Below are 27,900 nucleotides of genomic sequence, written 5' to 3' on the forward strand. Positions count from 1 at the left end.
ACACACATTGATAGTTGAGCAAACAAAGATGTGCGTCTCAAAATGCACCCTATTCCCACTATAGTGCACTACTTTTGACTGTGGCTCATAGGTCAGCATTGTGGCTATGAGCCCTGATCAAAAATTGGGCACTAAATATGGAAAAGGGTAAAAGCATAGATGTGTCAGGAGACTTACAGAAGTGTTGGAACAGCTATAGTTGTCTGAACTCTTGTCTGTGGAGAAGGAAAACAGGAAGGAGGAGAAGAAAGACAATATGAAGAGATCAAGTTCTGATAGTGAGTTGTGAATGTGTGTGTGTGTTCACATGTGAATGCGTGTGCGTTTGTTTGTATGTATACAGTGCCTTGCGAAAGTATTCGGCCCCCTTGAACTTTGTGACCTTTTGCCACATTTCAGGCTTCAAACATAAAGATATAAAACTGTATTTTTTGTGAAGAATCAACAACAAGTGGGACACAATCATGAAGTGGAACGACATTTATTGGATATTTCAAACTTTTTTAACAAATCAAAAACTGAATAATTGGGCGTGCCGAATTATTCAGCCCCCTTAAGTTAATACTTTGTAACGCCACCTTTTGCTGCGATTACAGCTGTAAGTCACTTGGGGTATATCTCTATCAGTTTTGCACATCGAGAGACTGAATTTTTTTCCCATTCCTCCTTGCAAAACAGCTCGAGCTCAGTGAGGTTGGATGGAGAGCATTTGTGAACAGCAGTTTCGCAAAGTTCAAGGGGGCCGAATACTTTTGCAAGGCACTGTACATGCTAGTGTGTGTGCGCATGTGTGTGTGTGTGTGTGTACCTGTAAAGCTCATGTATTTCTGGCTGTTGTTGGTCTCCTTGGAGTCGTAGAATTTGAGAACGTCAAGGACAGCCTGAGGATTCTTCTTCTGTTCCAGCTTAGTGATGTTAGAGGTTTGGAGCAACCGAGCCCATTGCTCCGGCATGCCCTACACACACACAGACACACAGTAACAAGAGAGAGATGTCTGCAGTGGTCAGAGAACTGGGTCATATCTCCATCCTACACTATCATCCCCCTCTCTGCCTTGCTCTTTCCTCCTCTGCCTCGCTCTCCCTCTACTCAGTCGCTCCATTCCCCCTAAGATCACCCCCTATTATAGACAGACGGGGAGAAAGAGGGATTGAGGGAGAAAGAGACATTGAGGGAGGGTAATAGTGAAATAGAGAGGATGCGTCTGAAATGGCTCCATATTCCCTATACAGAGCACACACATTTGACTGGAGTCCTATGGGCCCTTGTCAAAGTAGTGCACTATATTAGGTATTAGAGCACCATTTGGGATGCAAACAGAGAGAGATTAGGAGTAAGTGGAGGTATTGTGCTGTATGTAGCTAGTTAGCCTGTTTTCTTCAGTCCAAATCTAAAGTCATTCCTGCTCTAACTCAGTTACCAGTCTGCTGTCCAGAAAACAGATCCTCCTACTCAGGCCAGGGTTGATCAGCTGAATCATAGTTACACACCCTACTAGATACAGACCATAGATCTAGAGAAAATAGACCCTTCCAGATACAGACCCTAGATCTAGAGTACATAGACAGACCCTAGTAGAGCATAGATATAGAGCACATAGACAAACTCACTGTGAACTCTCCAGTGACTGCATCGAAGCCCACGTGGATGGTGTGTTCAAAATCAGAAGGCAGAGAGATCTCCGGACGCTCCTTCTTCTTGTTGGCTGAGAGAGAGAGGAGAGAGGAGAGAGAAAGATGAGGAGAGAAAGAGAGAGAGGGAGCATATTGATAGAGGCAGCAGCAGAGTCTCTTGAGAGAACATCCCCCCCTGAGGCTCATGGGAAGATTAACCAAGATACAGCAAGGGATCCTGGGGGATTTGGATGTCTGTCATATTCCCCCTGGTTACCTCCCTTGGCTGTACAGTTGCACACGCACGCACAGTTGAACACATGCATGTTCACATGTCACACACACACAACTCACTCTTGTCTCCTCCTCCTGTCAGGATGGACATGATGGAGCGATCTTTCTTCTTCCTGTCCTCTGGGTTGGGGGGAAGGGGCTTGGAGCCATGGGGGGCGGGATCTTTGCTGCAGGAGCCAATCAGAGTGCTGGTGTTCCTCATGGGCGGGGCTGGGGGCTTGTCCTCGACGTCCCCATTGTCAGACATCTTCACCAATCACACGCCGGCTGCTGCTGGAACAACCAATAAACATGATGTCACAGAACATTACCAGTCTATCAACTAACATGACGTTAGTCCATTAGCTAATCAACTGACGGAACATTTATCCTGTCAGCTAACAGGACAACACCAGTCCACTTACCTGTCAGCTGACAGAACATTATTCCACTAGCCCATCAGCTGAAAGAGCATTAGTCGACTAGCCTATCAGCTAACTGAACACAGCTAGGAGGACTACCAGTCTATAGTTAACTAGCTGGCACTCTGATTGATCTGCAAACACACACATCATTTATAGGCCAGTTTCCCGGATACGGAGTGTGTGTGTGTGTGTCTACACGCTGCAAACACCAACCACTGAGTCACAATCCAGGAAGAGAAAGACACACACACACTAGCCTGCTGCCTCTGCTCACACACTTATTCTCAGAGCCATTGGACTTAGAGAAAGGAACAAGCTCATAACTAGTTGTACCACAAACATCTAAAACTGCTCACACAGATTCACACACACACAGATTCCTACACACACACAGATTCTCACACACACAGATTCTCACACACACACACACACACAGATTCTCACACACACTGACAAACACACACAGAGTCATTCACACAGGGGATGCAAGCTAACCTGCTTTAGTGAATGCTCTGGTGGACAGTCTACCAACGGGAACAACCATCTGGGTCAGACACACACACCGTTTTACAGAGTTAATGTCATGAGAAGAGCTGAACAAGAAAAACATCTAAAAAGGACTAATTCAAGGTAGAAAGTTGGAGCACTAATCAAAAACAGCAGAGATGGATTAATTTTAGCTCACTTTAATCCACTGCACAGGAGGCAAACAGAGTTCACGTCATCTCGATGCCGGAATGAATCATAAAGCCCACATGGTAAGAAATGGTACATTTACATCAACTGATGACGAATCATCTGACACACTGACCTCATCATATCTCAGGTTTAGTGTCACAGTTTGAAATGTCTCCCTTCATGTCGCTGAATTTCTAGCTTTTCCGTGGTGTAGCTGCCCAATTCCAGTGGGTCAGAAGTTTACATACACTGAGTTGACTGTGCCTTTATGTTTCTGAGCATTCCAGAAAATGTCATGGCATTAGAAGCTTCTGATGGGCTAATTTACATCATTTGAGTCAATTGGGGGTGTACCAATGGATGTATTTCAAGGCCTCACCTTCAAACTCAGTGCATCTTTGCTTGACATCCTGGAAAAATCTAAAGAAATCAGCCAAGACATCAGAAATAAAATATTGTAGACCTCCACAAGTCTGGTCATTTACAAACGCCTGAAGGTACCACATTCATCTGTACAACAATAGTACACAAGTATAAACACAATGGGACCACACAGCCATCATAACGTTCAGGAAGGAGACTCGTTCGGTCTCCTAGAGATTAATGTACTTTGGTGCGAAAAGTGCAAATCAATCCCAGAACAACAGCAAAGGACCGTGTGAAGATGCTGGAGGAAACAGGTACAAAAGTATCGATATCCACAGTAAAACACGTTCTATATCGACATAACCTGAAAGGCCGCTCAGCAAGGAAGAAGCCACTGCTCAAAAACCGCCATAAAAAAGCCAGACTACGTACTTTTTGGAGAAATGTCTTCTGGTCTGATGAAACAAAAATAGAACTGTTTGGCCATATTGACCATCGTTATGTTTGGAGGAAAAAGGGGGAGGCTTGCCATCTGAAGAACAGCATCCCAACCGTGAAGCACGGGGGTGGCAGCATCATGTTGTGGGGGTGCTTTGCTGCAGGATGGACTGGTGCACTTCACAACATAGATGGTATCATGAGTTAGGAAAATGATGTGGATATATTGAAGCAACATCTCAAGATGTTAGTCAGGAATTTAAAGCTTGGTCGCAAATGGGTCTTCCAAATGGACAAGCATACTTTCAAAGTTGTGGCAAAATGGCTTAAGGACAACAAAGCCATCAAAGCCCTGACCTCAATCCTATAGAAAATCTGTGGGCAGAACTGAAAAGGTCTGTGTGAGCAAGGAGGCCCACAAACCTGACTCAGTTACACCAGCTCTGTCAGGAGGAATGGGCCAAAATTCACCCAACTTATTGTGGGAAGCTTGTGGAAGGCTACCTGAAACATTTGACCCAAGTTACACCATTTAAAGGAAATGATACCAAATACTAATTGAGTGTATGTAAACATCTGACCCACAGGGAATGTGATGAAATAAATCTAATAAATAAAAGCTGAAATAAATCATTCTCTCTACTATTATTATGACATTTCACATTCTTAAAATAAAGTGGTGATCCTAACTGACCGAAGACAGGGAATTTTTACTAGGATTAAATGTCAGGAATTGTGAAAAACTGAGTTTAAATGTATTTGGCTAAGGTGTATGTAAACTTCCAACTTCAACTGTATGTGTATGTGACCAATCAAATTTGATTTGATTTTGACAGTGAATGAAGCTAGTGGGGCGGCAGGTAGCCTAGTGGTTAAAGCGTTGGGCCAGTAACCCGAAAGGTTGCTGGTTTGAATCCCCGAGCTGACAAGGTAAAAATATGACGTTCTTCCCTGATCAAGGCAGTGAACCCACTTGTTCCCCGATAGGCCGTCATTGGAAATAAGAATTTGTTCTTAACTGACTTGCCTAGTTAAATAAAGGTTCAATAGAAATAAAGTGTACTTCTAAGCAGACACAGTGATGGCTGTGTTACATTAGCAGTGGATAGGTTCTGTTTGGCCTTACCTCAGTCTGTCTGTCAGGCTGGAACTGATCTTGGCTTCAGCTTCGGTCTCCTCTGTCCTCAGTGTTCCTCTACTATAACAGCTAGTCTAAGTCCAAATGCCATGCAGTTTGTGGGAGAGAGAGATTGTCTGGGTGAAAGAGAAAGTGAGTGTGAGAGAGAGAGTGTGTAGGTGTGCGTATAGGAGGTTCCGTGCTGATATGTTTGGACTTGGTCTTCTCTGCTGCCTTTTAGTCATCATGAGGTCACAGCCTGTGATGTCAGAACGAGTCATGGGGTAGGAGGTGGGGTTTGTGGCTCACACATGTCATGAAAGTGTGGAACTGCAGTAGATTTGTCACACAAACACTAAACAGATGTATGAAACAAATGCGCGCACACACACACACACACACACACACACACACAGCTCTGGTGACGAAGACAGCAGCTGGTCACAAGGTGGATCAAACACACACTCTTCATAGGGTTCTGTAACTCTAGTGCACCTTTGTCATCTCCTCCCTTCTTTCCATCCTCCCTCCCTCCTTCAGACATCAAACACATCCTCCCCCGTCTCACCCCCACCCCTCCCCAGCCAACACCCACCCAAATCCTCCTCAGGCGAGCCGACACAAGGAAGGGCTCACATTTCAGACTCCACTGTCAGTTTACACATACAACCCTGTCATCACACACACACACACACACACACACACACACACACACACACACACACAAGATCTGGGGAAGTGACTAATAACGGAACAACCTGGGCTACATCCCAAACGGCACCCTAATCCCTGTATAGTGCACAAATTTGACCAGGGGAATTAGGGCTCTGGTCAAAACTAGTACACTATGTAGGGAATGGGGTGCCGTTTGAGACGCATCCCTGGTGCTTTCCACTGACTGAGCTGACGCTATAGATATCAAACAGGGTTGGATTACATCCCTGTCTCACCCATCTGATTTTTTAACATTTTGTGACCAATTTCAGAACGTACAAAACATACACACACAGTTTTGTTGTCTGACAGAGAGCTACAGAGGGTTAGCCTGTTGGGGTTCCTCCCTGATGATCAGCAGAATTAGCTAAACCTCCACAGCCAGCAGGGGAGGAGAGGAGATGCCTCTATACACCAAGCCCAGAAGACCTCACCATCCCAGGGGAGTTGAGGAGACAGAGACCCCCTCCTATTGGAGCTAATGAGTATGGAGATCGAGCCTACACAACTGTTCCCTCATCATTTTGTGTGTGTTTGTATGTGTGAGATGAAAACATTTGAAGGAAAAGAAAGAACAGAAAGAGAAAAATTAAGGAAGCAAGAAAGATAGGGGAGAAAAAAAGAGATACAATTGTATTGTTGTCCCACCATGTTAATGAGCCAGTACCTAGGACAGAGAGAGACAGACTTCAAATGTATATTTTACACACACACACACACACACACACACACACACACACACACACACACACACACACACACACACACACACACACACACACACACACACACACACACACACACACACACACACACACACACACTTCAGTCTCAAGTAGATGAGAGCAGACAGTTCTCGGATACATGTGGTTCTTGGTTTATTTAAATTCTCAAACAAAGTAGAACACAAAATTGTCCAAATCATCTGGAGGAAACCAGGCACCGCTCATCACCTGGCCAATACCATCCCTACGGTGAAGCATGGTGGTGGCAGCATCATGCTGTGGGGATGTTTTTCATCAGCAGGGACTGGGAGACTCGTCAGGATTGAGGGAAAGATGAATGGGGCAAAGTACAGAGATCCTTGATTAAAACCTGCTCCAGAGTGCTCAGGACCTCAGACTGGGACAAAGGTTCACCTTCCAATAGGTCAACGACCCGAAGCACACAGCCAAGACAATGCAGGAGCGACTTCGGGACAGGTCTCTGAATGTCCTTGAGAGGCCCAGCCAGAGCCCGGACTTGAACCCAATCTAACATCTCTGGAGAGACCCGACAATAGCTGTGCAGCAACGTTCCACATCCAACCTTACAGAACTTTAGAGAATCTGCTGAGAAGAATAGGAGAAACTCCCCAAATACAGGTGTACCAAGCTTGTAGCGTCATACCCAAGAAGACTCAAGGCTGTAAATCCCTGCCAAAGGTGCTTCAACAAAGTCCTGAGTAAAGGGTTAGAATACATATGTAAATGTGAAATAAATGAGCAAAAATGTATAAAAAACATTTTTCGCTTTGTCATTATGGGGTATTGTGTGTAGATTGATGGGGGAAAAAAACGATTGTGGGAAAAGTCGAGGGGTCTGAATCCTTTCCGAATGCACAGTATGATTTCAATATGATTATCTATCTTTCTGTCATTCTCTGTCCTCCTGTCTGTTTCTTTGACTTTATGATGTGAAGCACTGTTTCTTGTATTCTTGTATTGAAAAGCGCTATACAAATAAATGATCACTATAAATGACTGTATGAATAATATGTCTGAGAACAGAACGCTTATTATTTGAAAATAGCTAGTTTCATAAAGAAAACTTGACTGTGTGTATGCGTGTGTTTGTCCCACTCTCAGAAGTCCCACAACAGGCCCAAGCAGATGGCAGAGAGGACACGGCCAAACACACAATTAGAGAGAGGGGGCCGCATAGCATAGCACCTGCTGGCTGGGGGGGAGCAGAGGAGGATGGGAGGGTACTTTTTCACATGAGTGAGGAACAACCAAGCCTGAACTGGACATGCAGTGAGACAGTGAGATAGTGTGCGAGAGAGAGAGAGAGAGAGTGCGCGAGAGAGAGAGAGAGAGAGTGCGCGAGAGAGAGAGAGAGAGAGAGAGAGAGAGAGAGAGAGAGAGAGAGAGAGAGAGAGAGAGAGAGAGAGAGAGAGAGAGAAAGAGAGAAAGAGACGAGTGGGAGAGAGAGAGAGAGAGTGAGACAGTGTGTGTGTGAGAGAGAGAGAGAGAGAGAGTGTGAGAGAGAGAGTGAGAGAGAGAGAGAGAGAGAGAGAGAGAGAGAGAGAGAGAGAGAGAGAGAGAGAGAGAGAGAGAGAGAGAAAGAAAGAAGAGAGAGAGAGAGAGAGAGAAACAGAGAAAGAGTGGGAGAGAAACAGAGAGAAAGAAAGAGAAAGAGAGAGAGAGAGAAAGAAAGAAAGAGAAAAACAGTGAGAGGTGAGTGAGACAGTGAGACAGTGTGTGTGTGTGAGAGAGAGAGAGACAGTGAGTGGGAGAGAAACAGTGAGAGAGAGGTGAGTGAGACAGTGTGTGTGAGAGAGAGAGAGAGAGAGAGAGAGAGAGAGAGAGAGAGAGAGAGTGAGTGGGAGAGAAATAGTGAGAGGGAGAGAAACAGTGAGGGAGGTGAGTGAGACAGTGTGTGTGAGAGAGTGACAGTGAGTGGGAGAGAAACAGTGAGAGGTGAGTGAGACAGTGAGATAGTGTGTGTGAGAGAGAGACAGTGAGTGGGAGAGAAACAGTGAGAGAGAGGTGAGTGAGACAGTGAGAGAGAGGTGAGTGAGGCAGTGAGAGAGAGGTGAGTGCGAGAGAAACAGTGAGAGAGGTGAGTGAGACAGTGAGTGCGAGAGAAACAGTGAGAGAGAGGTGAGAGAGACAGTGAGTGTGAGAGAGAGAGACAGTGAGTGGGAGAGAAACAGTGAGAGAGAGGTGAGTGAGACAGTGAGCGTGAGAGAAACAGTGAGAGAGAGGTGAGTGAGAAAGTAAAGAGAAAAAAGAAGGTTGTGGTGCTGCCATAGCACACTGTCCTGCCCCCTCTGGTTGCCTGGGGTTACAGTGTTGATGGATGGACAGTGACAGGAAGACTCTCACTCTATTCACACACACAATTAAATTAGCCAATTCACACAGACCAAAACCAGAAAGCTCATGCTCCCTCTTCTCTTTCCATGCCCTACTCACACACACACACACACACACACACACACACACACACACACACACACTTGTCTCACTACAGGCACAGAAGACATACTCGTGTGTGTGTGTACCAGCTTCTATGATACTGCAGTGTTCTCTCATGCCTAAGAGCATGAAATGATGCCAAACGGAGAAAAATCACAACCACGACTGACCGACTACATCACCTTGACTGACCAACTACATCACCTTGACTGACCAACTACATCACCTTGACTGACCAACTACATCATCTTGACTGACCAACTATACTGAACAAAATACTAATGCAACAATTTCAAAGATTTTACTGAGTTACAGTTCATATAAAGAAATCAGTCAATTGAAATAAATGAATTAGGCCCTAATCTATGGATTTCACATGACTGGGAATACAGATATGCATCTGTTGGTAAAAGATACATAAAAATAAATGGGCGTAACAAATGGGCCTCATCACAGTATTTCTGTGCATTCAAATTGCCATTGATAAAATGCAACTGTGTTCGTTGTCCGTAGCTTATGCCTGCCCATACCATAACAGAATGCCCCGTGGTGGAGGTGGGGCTCACAAAGTTGACATCAGCAAACCGCTCGCCCACACGACGACATACACGCCTGCAGTTGCGAGGTCGGTTGGATGTACGGACAATTTCTCTAAAACGATGTTGGAGGCGGCTTATGGTAGAGATATGAACAATCAATTCTCTGGCAACAGCGCTGGTAGATATTCCTGCAGTTAGCATGCCAATTGCACACTCGAGACATCTGTGACATTGTGTTGTGTGACAATACTACATATCTTAGAGTGACCTTATATTGTTCCCAGCAGCTTCTTGATATGCTACACCTGTCAGGTGGATTAATTATGTTGACAAAGGATTTCCCCTCACTAACAAGGATGTAAACAAATTTGTCAACAAATTATGAGAGAAATAAGCATTTTGTGCATACGGAACATTTCTGGGATCTTCTAGGGACCAACATGTTTTGTTTTTATATTTTTGTTCAGTGTACATCACCATGACGACCAACTAAATCACCATCATCATGATCGACCAACTAGATCATCATGACCACCAACTACATCACCATGACCAAACCGGACTAACACATATTGTCCTAACAGTTATTGATTATTCCTTCAATAATTAAGTTGGTGGAAAGAGAATGAGGGCTGGACAGAAGCAGAGAAAAAAGAAACAAAAAAGGTGATTGTCAAATATATTTATTGATTTTGTTCTTTCTTTCACTGTACGACAGAAAGCGCATTCAATCCCAAGATGCTTTCTAGCCCGGCACTGTGAGTGGTCTGTCCTCCTAATAACTAAGTGAGCTTTAATGTCAGCTTAAGAGAAACACACACAAGCCAGTGTTGATAAATCAGTGTGCATTGGAGTCTTAAAAATGTCAACCTGAGGAGGCCTTTAGATGCACTTTAACATACACCCTGTGTGTGTGTGTGTGTGTGTGTGTGTGTCCCGGGTCTCCCTGGGTGCCTAGAGATGATATCACAGGAATCTAGTCGCCAGCAGATTCTTAGGGTGGGGTGCACCCAACATTCTACTGTGGCTCCCCCTTCTCCTCTCCTCCTTGACACTCCATCACCATGACATCATCATGACTTCCACCAGGCGATTGTTTGAATCACAAAGAAGAAAAAGATCCATCTTCTTTCTCTTTCTTTGCATCGCTCTCTTTTCATCTGCTGTTCGTTCGTTTAAACGTGCCTAGAGACGCTCACACTGACGAGTTCTCCTCTGCCTCTGAAGATGTGTGTTTGTGTGTGTGTGTGTGTGTGTGTGTGTGTGTGTGTGTGTTGAGGAGGGAAGGGGGTGAGATGGATATAGGAGTAGAAAGCAAGGAAGCGAAGAAGTCCTGATGAATACTCAGAGCTCCATTATTCACAAGAACCTGTTTGAAGCTGATCCCTATTTTTTAAAAATCAAATCCCATTGTATTGGTCACATACACATATTTAGCAGATGTTATTGCGGGTGTAGCAAAATGCTTGTGTTCCTAGCTCCAACAGTGCTGTAGTATCTAAAACAATTCACATCAATATACACAAATCTTAAAAGTAAAAGATTGGAATTAAGAAATATTGCTCAATCTAATATTTCTATGACGGAGTGGCATGCACTAAAATACTTTAAAATAGAATACAGTATTTTCACGTGATGAGTAAAGCAGTATGTAAACATTATTAAAAGTGACTAGTGTTCCATTATTAAAGCGGCCAGTGATTCCAAGTCTATGTATATAGGGCAGCAGCCTCTAAGATGCAGGGTTGCGTAACTGGGTGGAAGCCGGCCATAGAAGCTGTTTTTCAGCCTGTACTGACCTCACCATATGGGTGATGGTGGTGGCAAGGGTGGTTGATGTCCTTGATGATCTTTTTGGCCTTCCTGTGACATCAGGTGCTGTAGGTGTCTTGGAGGGCAGGTATTTTGCCCCCAGTGATGCGTTGGAAATCACTGGAAAGTCCTGCAGCTGCATGGCGGTGCAGTTGCCGTACCGGGCTGTGATAGACCCGACAGGATAATCGCAATTGTGCATCTGTAAAAGTTTATGAGGGTTTCAGGTGACAAGCCACATTTCTTCAGCCTCCTGAGGTTGAAGAGGCGCTGTTGCTCCTTCACCCCACGGTCTGTGTGGGTGGACCATTTCAGATCGTCAGTGATGTGTATGCCGATCAACTTGAAACTTTCCACCTTCTCCACTGTTGAATGTGGATACGGGCGTGCTCCACGATCATCTATTTTTGTTGACATTGAGTGAGAGGTTATTTTCCTGGCACCAATCTCCCAGGGCTCTCATCTCCTCCCTGTAGGCCGTCTCGTCATTGTTGGTAATCAGGCCTACTACTGTTGTGTCATCTGCAAACTTGACGATTGAGTTGGAGGCGTGCGTGGCCACGCAGTCATGGGTGAACAGGGAGTACAGGAGCGGGCTGAGCACGCACCCTTGTGGGGCCCCTGTGTTGATGATCATCAAAGTAAAGGTGTTGTTTCCAACCTGGGGCAGCCAGTCAGAAATCCAGGACCCAGTTGCACAGGGCGGGGTTCAGACCCAGGGCCCCAAGTTTATTTTATGAATTTGGAGGGTACTATGGTATTGAATGCTGAGCTATAGTCAATGAACAGCATTCTTACATACAGTTGAAGTCAGAAGTTTACATACATCTTAGCCAAATACATTTAAACTCAGTTTTTCACAATTCCTGATGTTTAATCCTAGTAATAATTCCCTGTCTTTGGTCAGTTACGATCACCACTTTATTTTAAGAATGTGAAATATCAGAATAATAGTAGAGAGAAAGATTAATTTCAGCTTTTATTTATTTCATCACATTCCCAGTGGGTCAGAAGTTCACACACACTCAATTAGTATTTGGTAGCATTGCCTTTAAATTGTTGAACTTGGGTCAAACGTTTCGGGTAGTCTTCCACAAGCTTCCCACAATAAGTTGGGTGAATTTTGGCCCATTCCTCCTGACAGTGCTGGTGTAACAGTCAGGCCTCGCACACACCTTTTCAGTTCTGCTCACACATTTTCTATAGGATTGAGGTCAGGGCTTTGTGATGGCCACTCCAATACCTTGACTTTTTGCCACAACTTTGGAAGTATGATTGGGGTCATTGTCCATTTGGAAGACCCATTTGCGACCAAGCTTTAACTTCCTGACTGACGTCTTGAGATGTTGCTTCAATATGTCTACAATTTTCCACCCTCATGATGCCATCTATTTTGTGAAGTGCACCAGTCCGTCCTGCAGCAAAGCACCCCCACAACATGATGCTGCCACCCCGTGCTTCACGGCTGGGATGGTGTTCTTCGGCTTGCAAGTCTCCCCCTTTTTCCTCGAAACATAACGATGGTCATTATGGCCAAACAGATCTATTTTTGTTTCATCAGACCAGAGGACATTTCTCCAAAAAGTACGATCTTTGTCCCCATGTGCAGTTGTAAACCGTAATCTGTCTTTTATAATGGAGGTTTTGGAGCAGTGGCTTCATCCTTGCTGAGTGGCCTTTCAGGTTATGTCGATATAGGACTTGTTTAACTGTGGATATAGATACTTTTGTACCTGTTTCCTCCAGCATCTTCACAAGGTCCTTTGCTGTTGTTCTGGGGTGGATTTGCACTTTTTGCATCAAAGTACGTTCATCTCTAAGAGGCAGAATGCGTCTCTGTCCTGAGCGGTATGACGGCTGTGTGGTCCCATGGTGTTGTTTGTACAGATGCATATTATTGTTTGTACAGATGAAATTAATGATGAACCAGACTTGTGGAGGTCTACAATTATTTTTCTGATGTCTGATGGCTGATTTCTTTTGATTTTCCCATGATGTCAAGCAAAGAGGCACTGAGTTTGAATGTAGGCCTTGAAATACATCCACAGGTACACTTTCAATTTACTCAAATTATGTCAATCAGAAGCTTCTAATGCGATGACATCATTTTATGGAATTTTCCAAGCTGTTTAAAGGCACAGTCAACTTAGTGCATGTAAACTTCTGACCCACTAGAATTGTGGTACAGTGAATTATAAATGAAATAATCTGTCTGTAAACGATTGTTGGAAAAACTACTTGTGTCATGCACAAAGTAGATATCCTAATCGACTTGGCAAAACTATAGTTTGTTAACAAGAAATTTGTGGAGTGGTTGGCAAACAAGTTTTAATGATTCCAACCTAGGTTTTTGTAAACTTCTGACTTCAACTGTAGGTATCCCTCTTGTTCAGATGGAATAGGGAAGTGTGATTGTGATTGCATTGTCTGTGGATCTATTGGGGCGGTAAGCAAATTGAAGAGGGTCTATAGCATCTGGTAAGGTAGAGGTGATATGTTCCTTAACTGGCCCCTCAAAGCACTTCATGGTGAAAGAAGTGAGTGCTACAGGGCGATAGTCATTTGGTTCTGTTACCTTTGCTTTCTTGGGTACAGGAACAATGGTGGACATCTTGATGCAAGAGGGGACAGCAGACTGTAATAGGGAGAGATTGAATATGTCCGTAAACACTCCAGCCAGCTGGTCTGCGCATGCTGAGGACACAGTTAGGGATGTCGTCTGTGCAGTCAGTCTTACGAGGGTTACCGTGCTTAAATGTCTTAGTCATGTCGGCCACGGAGAAGGAGAGCCCACAGTCCTTGGTAGCGGGCTGCATCGGTGGCACTGTGTTATCCTCAAAGTGGGCGAAGGTGTTTAGCTTGTCTGGAGGCAAGACGGTGTCCGCAACGTGGCTGGTTTTCCCTTTGTAGTCCGTGATTGTCTGTAGACCCATACATCTCGTGTTTGAGCCGTTGAATTGCGACTTTACTTTGTCTCTGTACTGACGTTTTGCCTGTTTGATTGCCTTACGGAGGGAATAACTACTACACTGTTTGTATTAGGCCATATTCCCAGTCACCAATCCATGGTTAAATGCGGTGGTTCGTGCTTTCAGTTTTGTGCGAATGCTGCCATTTATCCACGGTTTCTGGTTTGGGTAGGTTTTAATAGTCACAGTGAGTACAACATCTCCTATACACTTCCTAATGACCTCAGTCACCATATCCGTGTAGTCGTCAATGTTATTCTCAGAAGCTACCCGGAACATATGCAGTATTTTTTGTGCGTGGTCAAAACAATCTTGAAGTGTGGATTCCAATTTCTCTTTTGAATAGACCTTAGCACGGGTACTTCCTGTTTGAGAATGTCTGCCTATAGGAAGGGAGGAGCAAAATGGAGCCATGATCAGATCTGCCGAAGGGAGGGCCTTGTATGTATTTCAAAAAGTTGAATAGCAGTGGTCCAATGATTTACCAGTGTGAGTACTACAGTCAATGTGTTGATAGAACTTTGGTAGTGTTTTCCTCAAATCTGCTTTGTTAAAATCCCCAGCTACAATAAATGCGGCCTCAGGATATGGTTTCAAGTTTGCACAAAGTCCAATGTAGTTCTTTGAGGGCCATCGTGGTATAGGCTTGAGGGGGAATATACACAGCTGTGACTATAACCAAAGAGAATTATCTTGGGAGGTAATACGGTCGGCATTTGATTGTGAGGTATTCTAGATTGGGTGAACAAAAGGACTTGAATTTCTGTACGTTATCACAATCACACCATGGGTAGTTTATCACTGTTCTTCTTCCCAGAGAGTTCTTTATTCCTGTTTGCTCGATGTACTGAAAACCCCCCAAAATGTCTGGGCAAATAATGCAAGAAGTAACACACAAAAAAAAAATACTGCAAAGTTGCTTAGGAGCAGATCTGCCATATCTGTCAGCACCATCTACCCTTTGCCCTTTTTCTCCTTCTGTCTCTCCATCTCCCTTCATATTTATTTTTCTCTTAGAATAAAAGAGAAGTGTGTATGAGAGAGAGAGAATTAAAATAGAGCTATGAGGAACCACTTTGACTAGTCTAAGTACCCCACCCATGAACTCTCTCTCTCTCTTTCTCCCCCTCCCCTCTCTGTGCTTATCCAGAGTAAACTACAGGGAAAGGGCTGGTCAGTGACCTCACCACTGAAGTACTCACTCCTCATATGATAACTATTAAAACACAGAGCTGGACCAGACACACACATATTCTTACAGGTATGAGGATCTCTGCCTACCAGCTGTCTTGTCCCACCCACCAAGCCAATCACCAAGGCAACACCATAAATAATGCACATTGCAAAGCATGCTGGGAGCCCAGAGCTGCTCCACCCCTGAGAAAACGAATGATACAACTAGATAAGTGTGTGTGTGCGTGAGTGAGAGAGAGAACAAAAACTTATCTAGCCTAAGCTCAGCATAGTAGCAGGAGTCCCTTAACTGTTCAACTAGTAAATATTTAGACTCCAAGAATTATGGTTTTATAAATGTATTGTATGCATGCATGCGTGTGTATTAGAGGTCGACGAACTATGATTTTTCAACGCCGATACCAGTTATTGGAGGAGAAAAAAAGCAGATACCGATTAATCGGCTGATTTTTAAAATGGATTTGTAATAATGACAATTACAACAATACTGAATGAACACTTACTTTAACTTAATATAATACATCAATAAAATCAATTTAGCCTCAAATAAATAATGAAACATGTTCAATTTGGTTTAAATAATGCAAAAACAAAAGTATTGGATAAGAAAGTAAGACTGCAAGGAGATCTGCATGGAGGAATGGGCCAAAATACCAGCAACAGTGTGTGAAAACCTTGTGAAGGCTTACAGAAAACATTTGACCTCTGTCATTGCCAACAAAGGGTATATAACAAAGTATTGAGATACACTTTTGTTATTGACCAAATACTTATTTTCCACCATAATTTGCAAATAAATTCATAAAAAATCCTACAATGTGATTTTCTGGATTTCTTTTTCTAATTTTGTCTGTCATAGTTGAAGTGTACCTATGATGAAAATTACAGGCCTCTCATCTTTTTAAGTGGGAGAACTTGCACAATTGGTGGCTGACTAAATACTTTTTTGCCCCACTGTACCCTGACTCTGCGTGCAATGAACGCAAGAGAAGTGACACAATTTCACCTGGTTAATATTGCCTGCTAACCAGGATTTATTTTAGCTAAATATGCAGGTTTAAAAATATATACTTCTGTGTATTGATTTAAAAAAAAAGGCATTGGTGTTTATGGTTAGGTACACGTTTGGAGCAACGACAATCCTTTTTCACGAATACGCACCGCATCGATTATATGCAACGCAGGACACGCTAGATAAACTAGTAATATCATCAACCATGTGTAATTATAACTAGTGATTATGATTGATTAAGTTTAATGCTATCTAGCAACTTACCTTGGCTTCTTACTGCATTCGCGTAACAGGCAGTCTCCTCGTGAGGCAGGTGGTGAGTGGGTTGGACTAGTTAACCGTAAGGTTGCAAGATTGAATCCCTGAGCTGACAAGGTCAAATCTGTCGTCCTGCCCCTGAACAAGGCAGTTAACCCACAGTTCCTAGGCCGTCATTGAAAATAAGAATGTGTTCTTAACTGACTTGCCTAGTTAAATAATGATGAAATAAAGGTGTAAAAATTACCGATTTCCGATTGTTATGAAAACTTGACATCGGCCCTAATTAATCGGCCATTCCATTTAATCGGTAGACCTCTAGTGTGTATATGCGTCTTCATTGAGTATTGTCAGCTGCAGCACTGTCTGTGATTGTTAGCAGATCTCCTGTCACACACACAGAGACAGAGACACAGAGAGAGATGTAAAATAGCCAGCAACTCTCTCATACACACTCAACTTTTGCCTGTCACTAACCTGCTGGCTAGTCTTTCAAAACATAGGCGTAGCCAGCTAACCAGTTAGCCAGCCTTCATGTCACCAGCTAGCTTCCTTGCCAGTTAGCCTGTATATAACCACAATCCCCATCCACAATCCACATTCTAACTGACTGTAGCAAACTACCTTTTTGCAGCCAAATGACCCCTTCAATACCATACTATCCCTTTAACAAACACTCTCTAACACCCAAACTATCCCTTTAACACCAAACTATCCCACTCCAAACAGTTTGCGTTCCACTGCTCAGACATAATATGCATCAACCTGTTCAGAAGTCTTATGGCTTGGGGTTGAAGCTATTCAAGAGCCTCTTGGACCTAGACTTGGTGCGCCGGTACCACTTGCCATGCGGTTGCAGAGAGAACAGTCTAGGACTGGGTTACTGGAGTCTGACATTTTTTAGGGCCGTCCTTTGACACCGCATAGTATAGAGGCCATGGATTTCAGGAAGTATGGACCCGGTGAAACCAGATCTCAACCCAGTCACAACATACATCATCAGAGCGCAACGTATGTTTGTTGTTGTTGAACGCTGTCGAATGCCAAAACCTGTCGAACGCTGAAGCCTGAACTAAAGACATTGGTTTAAAAGCGGACCGTGTTTTTATATACTTTAATTTTATTTGTTATTTCTGCGGCTCAGTTGGTCTAAATTGCTGTGAGCGCTGCTATCTGTCCCGGGATCCTGCCAGATTCCATATAGGAGGAGAGACACGAAAGCCCAGCTAGCCTAGCTGGCTCAGCGGACTCAAATGGATGCCGCTATTGAACGTTTCCAACGTTGCAGGAACTGCGTTTACTTTGCTTTGTTCCGGGACAATGTGGACCTCGTTGACTTTCAATGTAGCAACTGCTTGCGGAGGACTACAGGAGTGTCGTGTCTTTGGCTATGCCGGATTAAATGATATGACATGCTCTTCTATAAAATGATTTCTCTGTCAATTTTATTACCTGATTGAGCTAATCATGTAAATGTAATTAACTAGAGAGTCGGACACCACAAAATAATATTTATAGAGCTGTTATCTTCCGAATAAAGTCTTAAAGACCAAGTAATATTTTACATCAATAGCAGTCAATATTAATCGTCATCTTAATTCAGTCTCATCTGAAAGTTGTACATTCTTAGTTATCTGCACAAACCCTAGCAAACAAGTTGAATCAGCAATACAAAATTGGCTTTAATTATTTATTTACTAAATACCTAACTAGTCACACAGAACTACACATATTTAAATCATAACTTGATTAAAAATGACATCATGAAGGAAAACGATATGACAGCTTGTTACACAAAGGAAAAGGGCTGGGTTTGTGTGAGAGAGCGGGAAGACTGAGGGACACAGGGAGAAGCTGTGCTATCGTAAATACAGTATCTGATGCATTCTAAATTACCGCCCAGTTGGAAAAGGAAAATGCAATAAATATTTACTCTGAGCTGCGCTTCAGTAGATTGGTGGTAGATGGAAGACCGTGTTGCCAAACCGAGTCCTCTGTCCTTTGAAGAATGTCTCTAGTGGTCAATTGGATAAGTTGTAGTAACGTCATTGTGTGATAGACGGGATACTCTGTCTGTTCCTTCCTAACCGTCGTTTGCTTAACATAAATAGTCATATTAAACATTCATGAAAATACAAGTGTCTCACATGTATCGAAAGCCTAGAATCTTGCTAATCCAACTGCGTTGTCAGATTTAAAAAAGGATTAACTGCGAAAGAATACAATGCAATTATCTGAGCATAGAACCCCATAAAAAATTTTTTTTAACCAGCACAGGGGTAACATAATCACAAACTGCATTAAAATAAATAGTTTACCTTTGACGATCTTCGTCTGTTTGCAATTCCAATGCTCATTGTTACACAATGAATGATCTTTTGTTTGATCAAATCCATTTTTATAGCCGAACACAAAACATTTTGTGAACCGCTTGTGTGAATTCCATCTCACCCAAACAGAACGTGACTTTTCCATTCATGTTTGGTTTCACTGCAATCAACTGGTTTGTTTGTAACACAATCAAACGTGATGGGCCATTTCGCCGGACGTATTGACTGACAGAAACCGATTTGAAGACAACAAGTAATGACATCGTTGTGCACCAATGATTTGCCCGCTTTTTCGTTGATTGACTCTCTTTTAACCCAATGACCACTGATCGTCTTGAAATCTAGCTGAGTAGATAGCCAATGAGCTGGGCTAAACGGCAATACGCCATGTTTATGTGTTGCAAGACCAACCCATGTAGTAAGCTCCAGCGTAAAGAGAGTCATGTGCTATTGAATTTTCATACTGGAAGGAGAAACACAAATTACGCATTGCATTGTTTGGTGAACGAGCAGATTCAGCTGTTTATATATCAATCATTATGGCGACTAAGTCAAGTCTAGATATACAGACGTACACACAACTTTAGAATAAATTGATTGGGAAGGTGAGACAGAGATTGTTGTAGGACGCTTCATTTAGCGATTGTGGAGGAATATTTTTTGAACGGGAGAGGACATCGTTTTGGACTGGTATCTTATCATGCTAATGCCCTTGTTTGAAATTAATAATATAAAATATTATTTGTGATTTTTATTTTATTTTAGAAGAAATATGGGTATAACCCACATGAAATAGCCTATTTGAGGCTGTTGAGGAGAGGGCAGGACCACATCAATGGCTAAAGTGAAATGGAGACAGTAGATACAACAGATCAGCTGTAATATAATAAAGACAGTAGATCTAGCTGGTCTGTCATAATATAATAGAGACAGTAGATCTAGCAGGTAATAATAATATAATAATATATTCAACCTTCAACTCTCTATAGGTATCTGTTTATTATACCTGTTGATACAGGGCTCATATGTGAAACTATTCTAACTGAACATTTTCTTTCACAGTGACTCCGAATGGGAGTCTTATCCGGTGTCCTGTGTGAATTTAAGTATGCTCTCTCTAATTCTCTCTCTCTCTCGGAGGACCTGAGCCCTAGGACCATGCGCCAGGACTACCTGGCACGATGACTCCTTGCTGTCCCCAGTCCACCTGGCCTTGCCGCTGTTACAGTTTCAACTGTTCTGCCTGCGGCTATGGAACCCTAAACTGTTCATTTTTAATCTTGAGGTGTTGTCCTGTTGCACCCTCTACAACCACTGTGATCTCCACCCGGCACAGCCAGAAGAGGACTGGCCACCCCTCATAGCCTGGTTTCTCTCTAGGTTTCTTCCTAGGTTTTTGCCTCTCTAGGGAGTTTTTCCTAGCCACCGTGCTTCTACATCTGCATTGCTTGCTGTTTGGGGTTTTAGGCTGGGGCTATATAAATAGATTTGATTTGATAGAGGACTGAGGGTCTTCCAAATATTGAAAGTGTGTAAATAGTTACCCATGTTATTTTGTAAATGTATATATATATATTTTTCTCGTATTTTTTAATCAATACATTAAAAAAAAAAAAATTGTGGGGGTGTTAGAATACCATTTTGGTATTTTGTATATAGTTATTTGTTTCAAAATGTATACCTTCACCAATTTGGCCACTTGGGTACATTTGGGCTACTTGTGAGGGACACCTGGGTGACTTCATGATAAATGTCATGTAGCACACTCATTTTGGAAGTTATCATTCTGAAACTTTGCACAAGTACTGTTGCCCTCTTATATTTTTCACTGAAATTGTCCCCATCATGATGATACAAAAAAAATATATATATGCTTTTTTTCATAATTTTATCTAAATCAGATCTATTGTGTGTTATTCTCCTACATTCAATTCACATTTACACAAACTTCAGAGTGTTGTCTTTCAAATGTTACCAAGAATATGCATATCCTTGGTTCTGTGCCTGAGCTACAGGCTGTTAGATTTGGGTATGTCTTCAGGCGGAAATTGCACAAAGTAGGGGGGAGCTGCAAGAGGTTTTAACCAAGGATTTTGCAAATGTAACCTCAGTAGGGTAGAGAGAGGAAAAAGGGGGGGAAGAGGTATTTATGACCGTCATAAACCTACCCCCCAGGCCAACGTCATGACAGGAGGGAAGTAGCTACTCTTAGCAAGCAAGTAGCAAACCTACACAAGCTACTGGGGAACCCACGCCCACCTACTTTTTATTTTTCTTCCACCCCAGTAGCCGGACGCCGCTCTGGTCTGGTGGAAGTTTTGCCGCCGTGTCGGCTCTCCACTACCATTGTGACAATAATGCTGCATCAAATGTACATGATCTTACGGGCATTGGCAAACAATGTAAGTAATTTAATTTATGTACCCCTAATTGCACCGAATACATCGGTTTATCCTACAGCTATTGTAAGCAGTAATCATGAGCCTATAAACCAGAGTTACACTGTTAGCACTAAGGCGGTGTGCAATAGTAGGAAGACCACTTTATCCTGTACATCAGCTCAAATGTAAATAACATGAGTAAGTCTACCTCTGACAAGCTTCCCAGTAAAAGCATCAAAAACAATCAAGCAACCCAGAAAAGTGCTAAAAATAACCCATATTAAAATATGTAGCCTAAGAAACAAGGTCCATGAAGTCAATAACTTGTTTGTAACAGATGACATTCATCTTCTGACCATCTCTGAAACTCACTTAGATAATACCTTTGATGATACAGTGGTAGCAATACATGGTTAATAACATCTACCGAAAAGACAGAAATGCCAACGGAGGCGGTGTTGTGGTCTATATTCAGAAACACATTCCTGTAAAGCTTTGAGACGATCTAATGTTAAATACTTTTGAAGTAATACGGCTACAGGTTCATCTGCCTCACCTAAAGCCCATTCTTGTGGGAAGCTGCTATAGACCACCAAGTGCTAACAGTCAGTATCTGGATAATATGTGTGAAATGGTTGATAAATGTATGTGATATCAACAGAGAATTATATTTTCTGGGTGATTTAAATATTGACTGGCTATCATCAAGCTGCCCACTCAAGAAAAAACGTCAAACTGTAACCAATGCCTGGAACCTGGATCATGTAGTCAGTCAACCTACCAGGGTAGTTACAAACAGCACCGAAATTAAATCTTCAAGTATTGATCACATCTTTACTAATGCTGCAGAAATGTACTTTAAAGCAGCATCCAAATCCATAGGATGTGGTGATCACAATATAATATCCATATCTAGGAAAACCAAAGTTCCAAAGGCTGGTCCTAACAGTGTATAAGAGGTCATACAATAAGTTTTGTAGTGATTCATATGTTGATGATGTAAAGAAAATTTGCTGGTCTGTGGTGTGTAATGAAACTACTTATTCCAGTTACTAATAAGCACGCACCCATTAAGAAAATGACTGTAAAAACTGCTAAATCCCCTTGGATTGATGAGGAATTGAAAAATGGTATGGTTGAAAGGCATGAGGCAGAAGGTATGGCAATTAAGTCTGACAGCCCAACTGATTGGCAAACATACTGCAAATTAAGAAATCATGTGACAAAACTAAATAAAAAGAAACTAAACTATGAAACAAAGAAATGATATAAAGAATGATAGTAAAAAGTTGTGGGGCACCTTAAATTAAATTCTGGGTACAAAAGCCAACCCGGCACCTTTATTAATTGAATCAGATGGCTCATTCATCACTATAAAGCCCACTGATATTGCAAACTACTTTAATGACTTTTTCATTGGCAAAATAAGCAAACTTAGGGATGGATGACATGCCAGAAACAAACGCTGACACTACACATCCAAGTATATCAGACCAAATTATGAAAGACAAGAATTGTACTTTTGATTTCCGTAAAGTCAGTGTGGAAGAGGTGAAAAGATTATTGTTGTCTATCAACAATGACAAGCCACCGGGGTCTGACAATCTAGATGGAAAATGACTGAGGATAATAGCAGACGATATTGCCACTCCTATTTGCCACATTCTCAATTTAAGCCTACTAGAGAGTGTAGCTTCCCTCCAGGCCTGAGGGCACAAAGTCATGCCGCTACCCAAGAATAGTAAAGCCCCCTTTACTGGCTCAAATAGCCGACCAATCAGCCTGTTACCAACCCGTAGTTAACTTCTGGAAAAAAGTTGCATTTGACCAGATACAATGCTATTTTACAGTAAACAAATTGAAAACAGAATTTCAGCATTCTTATTGGGAAGGACACTCAACAAGCTGTCGTGGAAATTTCCTCTATTTACCAAATCATGGGAGCAAACCACACACACACAAGTCAGAGTTAGTTATACAAGTCCATCTTTAATTATATGAGCTCTATCACAATCCTGTGACTCTCAGATAAATTCAGTGTCTCTCCATGAATTTTCTGAGAGCCCCCTTACAATGCAACTGAGATCCTTTAATAGCAAAGAACACACATAGTCAGACAGCATAGACATAATAAATCGTTCAGCTTTGTCTCCTTACTCAAACCCCAGAACCATAAACCAATCCTCCATATCAACAGGCATATATCAAATTGTCATTTAGATACAAACAATTCTAAACACAATCAATCCTGGACAAGATCACAGAGAGGAGAGTGAGGCTATAGGTTAAGATAAAAGGGAGCATGAGAATGATTCCAGACACTGCCACCCTCCTTTCCCCACTGGGAAAGGTAGGGAGTAAAAGATATGTTTACACATGATGACACTTTGATCTCGCCCCTCTCAGCGGCCCATGCAACTTAGTCTTGACATAGAACAGATAACTGCAACCTCGCCACAGTATTATACAAAAATACCATTCTGATGAGAAGTAACTTACACACATTTGATAAATATAAAACATCTTACGTATGTTACCAACAAATTCTGAATCTTCCACGACAAAGCACAGCACTTACACAAATTACTGATGATTGGCTGAGAAAATTTGAAGATAAAATTATTGTGGGGGCTGTCTTGTTAGACTTCGGTGCAGCTTTTGACATTATTGATCATAGTCTGCTGCTGGAAAAAGTAATGTGTCATGGCTTTACACCCCGTTATAAATGTGGATAAAGAGTTACTTGTCTAACAGAACACAGGGTGTTCTTTAATGGAAGCCTATCAAATATAATCCAGTTAAAATCAGCGATTCCCCAGGGTAGCAGTTTCTAAAACTAAAAGAATTGTACTTGGAACAAAACACTCACTAAACCCTAAACTTCAACTAAATCTTGTAATAAATAATATGGAAATTGAGCAAGTTGAGATGACTAAACTGCTTGGAGTAACACTAGTTTGTAAACTGTCATGGTCAAAACATATTGATGCAGTAGTAGCTAAGATGGGGAGAAGTCTGTCGATAATAAAGCGATGTTCTGCCTTCTTAACAACACTATCAACAAGGCGCGTCCTACAGGCCCTAGTTTTGTCGCACCTTGAGTACTGTTCAGTCGTGTGGTCAGGTGACATTAAAAAGGACTTAGGAAAATTGCAATTGGCTCAGAACAGGGTAGCACGGCTGGCCCTTGGATGTACACCGAGAGCTAATATTAATAATATGCATGTCAATCTCTCCTAGGTGAATGTGGAGGAGAGATATAAATAAAAGTAGTGATGAAGTCTAAGAGTGACATGTTGAATGCACCGATGCAACCCATCAGGATGCTCTCGATGGTGCAGCTGTAAAGCATTTTGAGGATCTGAGAACCCAGTCTCCTGAGGGGGGAATAGGTTTTGTCGTAACCTCTTCACGACTGTCTTGGTGTTCTTGGACCATGCTAGTTTGTTGGCGATGTGGACGCAAAGGAACTTATAGCTCTCAACCTGCTCCACTACAGCCTAATCGATGAGAATGGGGGCATGCTCAGTCCTCCTTTTCCTGTAGTCCACTTTTGCTGTAGTCCTTTCCCGTTTCCCGTCCGTTCACACTTGATCACGTTGAGGGAGAGGTTGTTGTCCTTGCACCACATGGTCAGGTCTCTGATCTCCTCCCTATAGGCCGTTTCATCATTGTCGGTGATCAGGCCTACCAATGTTGTGTCATCAGCAAACTTGATGATGGTGTTGGAGTTGTGCCTGGCCGTGCAGTCATGAGTGAACAGGGAGTACAGCAGGGGGCTGAGCACGCATTCCCGAGGGGCCCCTGTGTTGAGGATCAGCGTGGCGGATGTGTTCTTACCTACCATTACCACCTGGGGGGGACCCGTCAGGAAGTCCAGGATCCAGTTGCAGAGGGAGGTGGTGTTTACTCCCAAGGTCCTTAACTTAGAGATGAGCTTTGAGGGCACAATGATGGTGTTGAACACTGAACTATTGTCAATGAATAGCATTCTCACATAGGTGATCCTTTTGTCCAGGTGTGAAAGAGCAGTGTGGAGTGCAGAGATTGCATCATCTGTGAATCTGTTGGTGCGGCATGCAAATTGGAGTGGGTCTAGGGTTTCTGGAATAATGGTGTTGATTTAGAACACCTTAGTGTTCTTCGGCACAGGGACCATGGTGGTCTGCTTGAAACATGTTGGTATTACAGACTCAGGCAGGGAGAGGTTGAAAAAGACACTTGCCAGTTGGTCAGTGCATGCTCGGAGTACACGTCCTGGTAATCAGTCTGGCCCTGCAGCCTTGTGAATGTTGACCTGTTTGAAGGTCTTACTCACAACGGTTGCGGAGAGCGTAATCACACAGTCGTCTGGAACAGTTGATGCTCTCATGCATATTTCAGTGTTACTTGCCTCGAGGTGAGCATAGAAGTTATTTAGCTCGTCTTGTGTCACTGGGCAGCTCTTGGTTGTGCTTCCCTTTGTAGTCTAATAGTTTGCAAGCCCTGCCACACAATCGACGCGCGTCAGAGCCGGTGTAGTACGATTCGATCTTAGTCCTGTACTGACGCTTTGCTTATTTGAGGGTTCGTCGGAGGGAATAGCGGGATTTCTTATAAACTTTGTGTTAGAGTCCCGATCCTTGAAAGCGGCAGCTCTACCCTTTAACTCGGTGCGAATGTTGCCTGTACCATGTTTTCTGGTTGGGGTATGTACAGTCACTGTTGGGACGATGTCATCAATGCACTTATTGATAAAGCCAGTGACTGATGGTGTACTCCTCAATGCCATCGGAAGAATCCCAGAACATATTCCAGTCTGTGGTAGCAAAGCAGTCCTGTAGTTTAGCATCTGCTTCATCTGACCACTTTTTTATAGACTGAGTCACTGGTGCTTCCTGCTTTAATTTTAGCTTGAAAGCAGGAATCGGGAGGATTGAATTATGGTCTGATTTGCCAAATGCAGGGCGAGGGAGAGCTTTGTACGCATCTCTGTGTGTGGAGTAAAGGTGGTCTTGAATTTTTTTCCTTCTGGTTGCACATTTAACATCCTGATAGAAATGAGGTAAAACTGATTTAAGTTCCCCTGCATTAAAGCCCCCGGCACCTAGGTGCGCCGCCTCTGGATGAGTGCTTTCCAGTTTCAGGAAACTGGCGAGGGCCCAAAAAGGTGACACTTCTTTTTGTTGCACTGAAATACACTAAAAATCCCTGCTAGGGGAAATGCAGGTTTTAACTAATTAAACAACAAAGAACATGATCGACATGATCAGTCTCTGTGTGTAAATAAAAAGTGGTTAATGTGAACCTAACTCACAGCTAAACAATGTAAAGAAAGCAATCCAATGTTACTATTGCAGTTAGCCATGACAGCCTTTATAATAGAACGCTTGTGACCACACACATAAATAATGCACTTAGGAAAAAAACAAACATCTTAAAGTAGAAATAGAATGAAACAAACAGGCATTACATTTCGCTCTATTGTAGTGGCCACATAGACATCAATCAAGCGCACAAAGCTACGTGTGCAAAAATAACGTTGAGTAAAAAAATAAAAAATAAAGTATAGTCTCCCCTCACTCACACACGTGTTACTGTCAAATTCAACACAACAAAAACTGTCTGACTTTACGAGCAAGCTAATTTTCACACCATAAACTCAATTATTTGATCAGATAAGTTGGCTAATGTTGCTCAACATTTCTCTGGCTAGCTAACAGAAAATTTGATCCAGCTAGCAAGATACTTAACAATGCTAATAGTTGTTCCACCACACTTTCTCCCTCACCTCAAACTTTCCAAATGCCAGTAGTTTTTCGGTTACAGCTCATGAAGCTTCATCCCCTTCTCACCCCCGTCTCCGCGATCAGGCTTCTCACCCCCGTCTCCGCGATCAGGCGTCTCACCCCCGTCTCCGCGATCAGGCTTCTCACCCCCGTCTCCGCGATCAGGCTTCTCACCCCAGTCTCCGCGATCAGGCTTCTCACCTAACGTTACTTCTTCAATGGAGGAAAACTCGCCTCCCAGCGGACCTGGCATCCTTTCACTCCCTCCTCTCTACATTTTCCTCCTCTGTCTCTGCTGCTAAAGCCACTTTCTACCACTCTAAATTCCAAGCATCTGCCTCTAACCCTAGGAAGCTCTTTGCCACCTTCTCCTCCCTCCTGAATCCCCCTCATCCCTCATCCCTCTCTGCAGATGACTTCGTCAACCATTTTGAAAAGAAGGTCGACGACATCCGATCCTCGTTTGCTAAGTCAAACGACACTGCTGGTTCTGCTCACACTGCCCTACCCTGTGCTCTGACCTCTTTCTCCCTCTCTCTCCAGATGAAATCTCGCGTCTTGTGACGGCCGGCCGCCCAACAACCTGCCCGCTTGACCCTATCCCCTCCTCTCTTCTCCAGACCATTTCCGGAGACCTTCTCCCTTACCTCACCTCGCTCATCAACTCATCCCTGACCGCTGGCTACGTCCCTTCCGTCCTCAAGAGAGCGAGAGTTGCACCCCTTCTGAAAAAACCTACACTCGATCCCTCCGATGTCAACAACTACAGACCAGTATCCCTTCTTTCTTTTCTCTCCAAAACTCTTGAACGTGCCGTCCTTGGCCAGCTC

At 43.0% G+C, this 27,900-nt stretch overlaps 1 protein-coding gene across 3 annotated transcripts in view; it reads right to left on the bottom strand.

Moving 5' to 3' along the window:
- Positions 1-27,900, bottom strand: part of LOC118396850 (serine/threonine-protein kinase PAK 1-like) — a 47,044-nt gene that overhangs the window by 12,683 nt on the left and 6,461 nt on the right. The window contains exons 2-6 of one of the 3 annotated variants that reach the window (XM_052467507.1): positions 4,921-5,048; positions 1,969-2,181; positions 1,612-1,706; positions 809-956; positions 178-215 (exon numbers count right to left, since the gene is read on the bottom strand). In XM_052467507.1, coding sequence (XP_052323467.1) covers positions 178-215; positions 809-956; positions 1,612-1,706; positions 1,969-2,155 — 468 coding nt within the window. In that variant the 5' untranslated portion in view covers positions 2,156-2,181; positions 4,921-5,048. The remainder of the gene's footprint in view (positions 1-177; positions 216-808; positions 957-1,611; positions 1,707-1,968; positions 2,182-4,920; positions 5,049-27,900) is intronic. The other 2 variants (XM_052467506.1, XM_052467505.1) reach the window with 2 other exon arrangements.

Source organism: Oncorhynchus keta, chromosome 18 (genome assembly GCF_023373465.1).
Source record: "Oncorhynchus keta strain PuntledgeMale-10-30-2019 chromosome 18, Oket_V2, whole genome shotgun sequence".
Lineage (NCBI taxonomy): Eukaryota > Metazoa > Chordata > Actinopteri > Salmoniformes > Salmonidae > Oncorhynchus > Oncorhynchus keta.